General features: G+C 50.3%; 1 protein-coding gene across 1 annotated transcript in view; it reads left to right on the top strand.

The window, feature by feature from the left end:
* Positions 1-2668, top strand: part of abcf3 (ATP-binding cassette, sub-family F (GCN20), member 3) — a 17947-nt gene that overhangs the window by 13972 nt on the left and 1307 nt on the right. The window contains 6 exon segments of the mRNA XM_013915529.1: positions 443-519; positions 600-644; positions 725-857; positions 1336-1424; positions 1818-1909; positions 1992-2124. Of these exon segments, the coding sequence (XP_013770983.1) occupies positions 443-519; positions 600-644; positions 725-857; positions 1336-1424; positions 1818-1909; positions 1992-2124 (569 nt within the window).

Genomic DNA, 2668 nt, shown 5'->3' with positions numbered 1-2668 from the left:
GTACAGACAATACACACAGGTACAGACAATACACACAGGTACAGGCAGTACAGACAATACACACAAGTACAGACAATACACACAAGTACAGACAATACACACAGGTACACACAGGTACAAACAATACACACAAGTACAGACAGGTACACACAGGTACACCCATGTACAGACAGTACAGACAGGTACAGGCAGTACACACAGGTACAGGCAGTACACACAGGTACAGGCAGTACACACAGATACAGACAGGTACAGACAGTACAAACAGGTGCTCCACGGTATGCCTGCCTTGTTGGTGTCTTTTCGTTGTTTCATGTCAGTGACTCAGTGCGTCTGTAGGACGTGCTGCTCACAGACAGCTTGAATCACAGACTGTCTGTCAGGTGATTCTGTGTCACAGAGCTGATGTAGTTTTGGTGAACGGCTGCTGTGTGTCTTTCAGGTTTTCATCGACAGATTTCGGTACAACGCTAACCGAGCAGCTCAGGTGCAGAGTAAACTCAAACTCCTGGAGAAGCTGTGAGTGCTCCTCGCCCTCCTCGCCTTGATCTGGTGTCTGTGCTGCCTGTCTGTAAGCTAATGCTTGCTTTCTCCCGCAGACCTGAGCTAAAGCCCATCGAGAAGGAAATTGAAGTCACGCTCAGGTAAGAAGATGACCTCTGACCCCCAACGATCACTGTGGCAGTAAAGCTTGGACTGGCTGACATGCTGTGTGTCGCTTCAGGTTTCCAGATAACTTTGAGAAGTTATCTCCGCCCATCCTGCAGCTGGATGAAGTCGAGTTTTACTACAGTAAAGACCAGCCGCTGTTCTCCGGACTCAACCTGTCAGCTGACCTCGACTCTCGGATCTGCATCGTATGTGTGACAGCACTGTGTCGTGACCTTCACGGTCTTATCACCATGGTGACCTCACGGTGTCGCCACGGTCAGCGTATAGTGCTTTACAGCTGACGGCAATGAGTCAGCAGAGGGCGCTGTGCGGGTGGAGAGACCTTCAGGTGTGGCTGGCTTAGCTGGCATGGCTCCAGGTTAGCTTGTTAGCTCAGGGATGGACTGACAGGCCGCAGAGCGTCAGGTCTGCACTGTACCGTCAGACACGAACGTTGGCGAGTGTCTCCTGAATACGATAGGTGGCTCCACCGGGTGGTGTGATGCAGCAATTACAAACTAATTATTGACTAAGATGAGTTCTCAAAGAGGCATGCACAGATATCAGTACTCAGACAGGAAGTGAGCACTGGGCGCCTCTGCAGAGTGAGACATGATTCAGAGGTACAACAGGAAGTGCAGTCATTAATCAGCTCGCTGTTTGGGCTGTTGTGTTTCTCGGCAGGTCGGTGAAAACGGTGCTGGTAAAACCACCGTCCTCAAGTTGCTGATGGGCGAGTTGACCCCGGTCAACGGAGTCAGGCAGGCTCACAGGTAAGACGACCAGTGGACCAATCAGAGCAGAGGAGTCTGTTGGTTGCATCTTATTGGATCTCTGTACACTGTGCAGGAAGCCTTTCTTCCTCTCCACTCGCTCTTTAAGGGACTGCCTGCGCTGTTTTTAGGAAGCTTTAACATTTTCTCCCTCTTGGCTCCTCCTCTTCCTGTTTCTACCTGTGATGTGTTCCAGCCTTTGCACCTGTTTCATTCTTTGTTTCCGAGTGCTCCGTTCTGTTTATCGGACCTACGGGTTCAGACTGAGGACGCGCCATTGTTCATGCGCTGTTTGTGGGATCTGCTCGTGCTCGGAGCGATTGTCAGCGAGTGCTGATAATCGAGACGCGCTCGCTAATCTAAACATGCCTGCTGCTCATCTTTTCGCCTCAGGAACTTGAAGATCGGTTACTTCAGTCAGCACCATGTGGACCAGCTGGACCTGAACGTCTGCTCTGTGGAGCTGCTCCTCAACAAGTTCCCCGGTAACTATAGCAACAGCGCCATCAACAATACCATTGGCAGCTCCACGTCGCGCTCTGATGGGCTGCTGCGTTTGCATCACAGGTCGGACCGAGGAGGAGTACCGCCACCAGCTGGGAGGTTACGGTATCACGGGAGAGCTGGCCACGAGGCCGGTGGCCAGCCTATCAGGAGGACAGAAGAGCCGCGTGGCCTTCGCTCAGATGACCATGCCATGGTAACTGGATGACTGAATGTAGTGTAAAGCGCTATACAAATACAGGCCATTTACCATTTCTTCAGAGAGTCCAACACAGGGGCGGAGCTAGACTGTTGACACAGAGTGGGCGGGACTAAAAAAATGTTAAAATGATGCAGCCATAGTGTTTCCACAGGTTTGATGTAAGTAAACATAGAGGCAACAAACCTTCCTTTAAATACGATGTCTATTAGAAACACACGGCAGTCATCAGTGTGTTTGTGTTTTTGCTCCATCTGCTGACTCTGCAGCACATTTAATGTACAGTAAGTCTGATGGAAGAGTTGAGCTTTGCAAAGACACGAGACTGAAGAATGAAACACGTCCTTCAGTTTCCTTTTAATAACGAGAGAGCGCAGAACAACATGTTGTTGGTAAAGACAGATCAGAGCGTGTGTGTGTGTGTGTGTGTGTGTGTGTGTGTCTCTGTGTGTGTGTGTGTGTCTCTGTGTGTGTGTGTGTGTGTGTCTCTGTGTGTGTGTGTGTGTGTGTCTCTGTGTGTGTGTGTGTGTGTGTGTGTCTG

This window comes from Pundamilia nyererei, unplaced genomic scaffold (genome assembly GCF_000239375.1).
Source record: "Pundamilia nyererei isolate P.nyererei 1_Seehausen unplaced genomic scaffold, PunNye1.0 scaffold00319, whole genome shotgun sequence".
In the NCBI taxonomy this organism is placed as follows: Eukaryota; Metazoa; Chordata; class Actinopteri; order Cichliformes; family Cichlidae; genus Pundamilia; species Pundamilia nyererei.
Note: the sequence above shows the minus strand (reverse complement) of the source record. Positions and strands in the feature narration are given on the sequence as shown.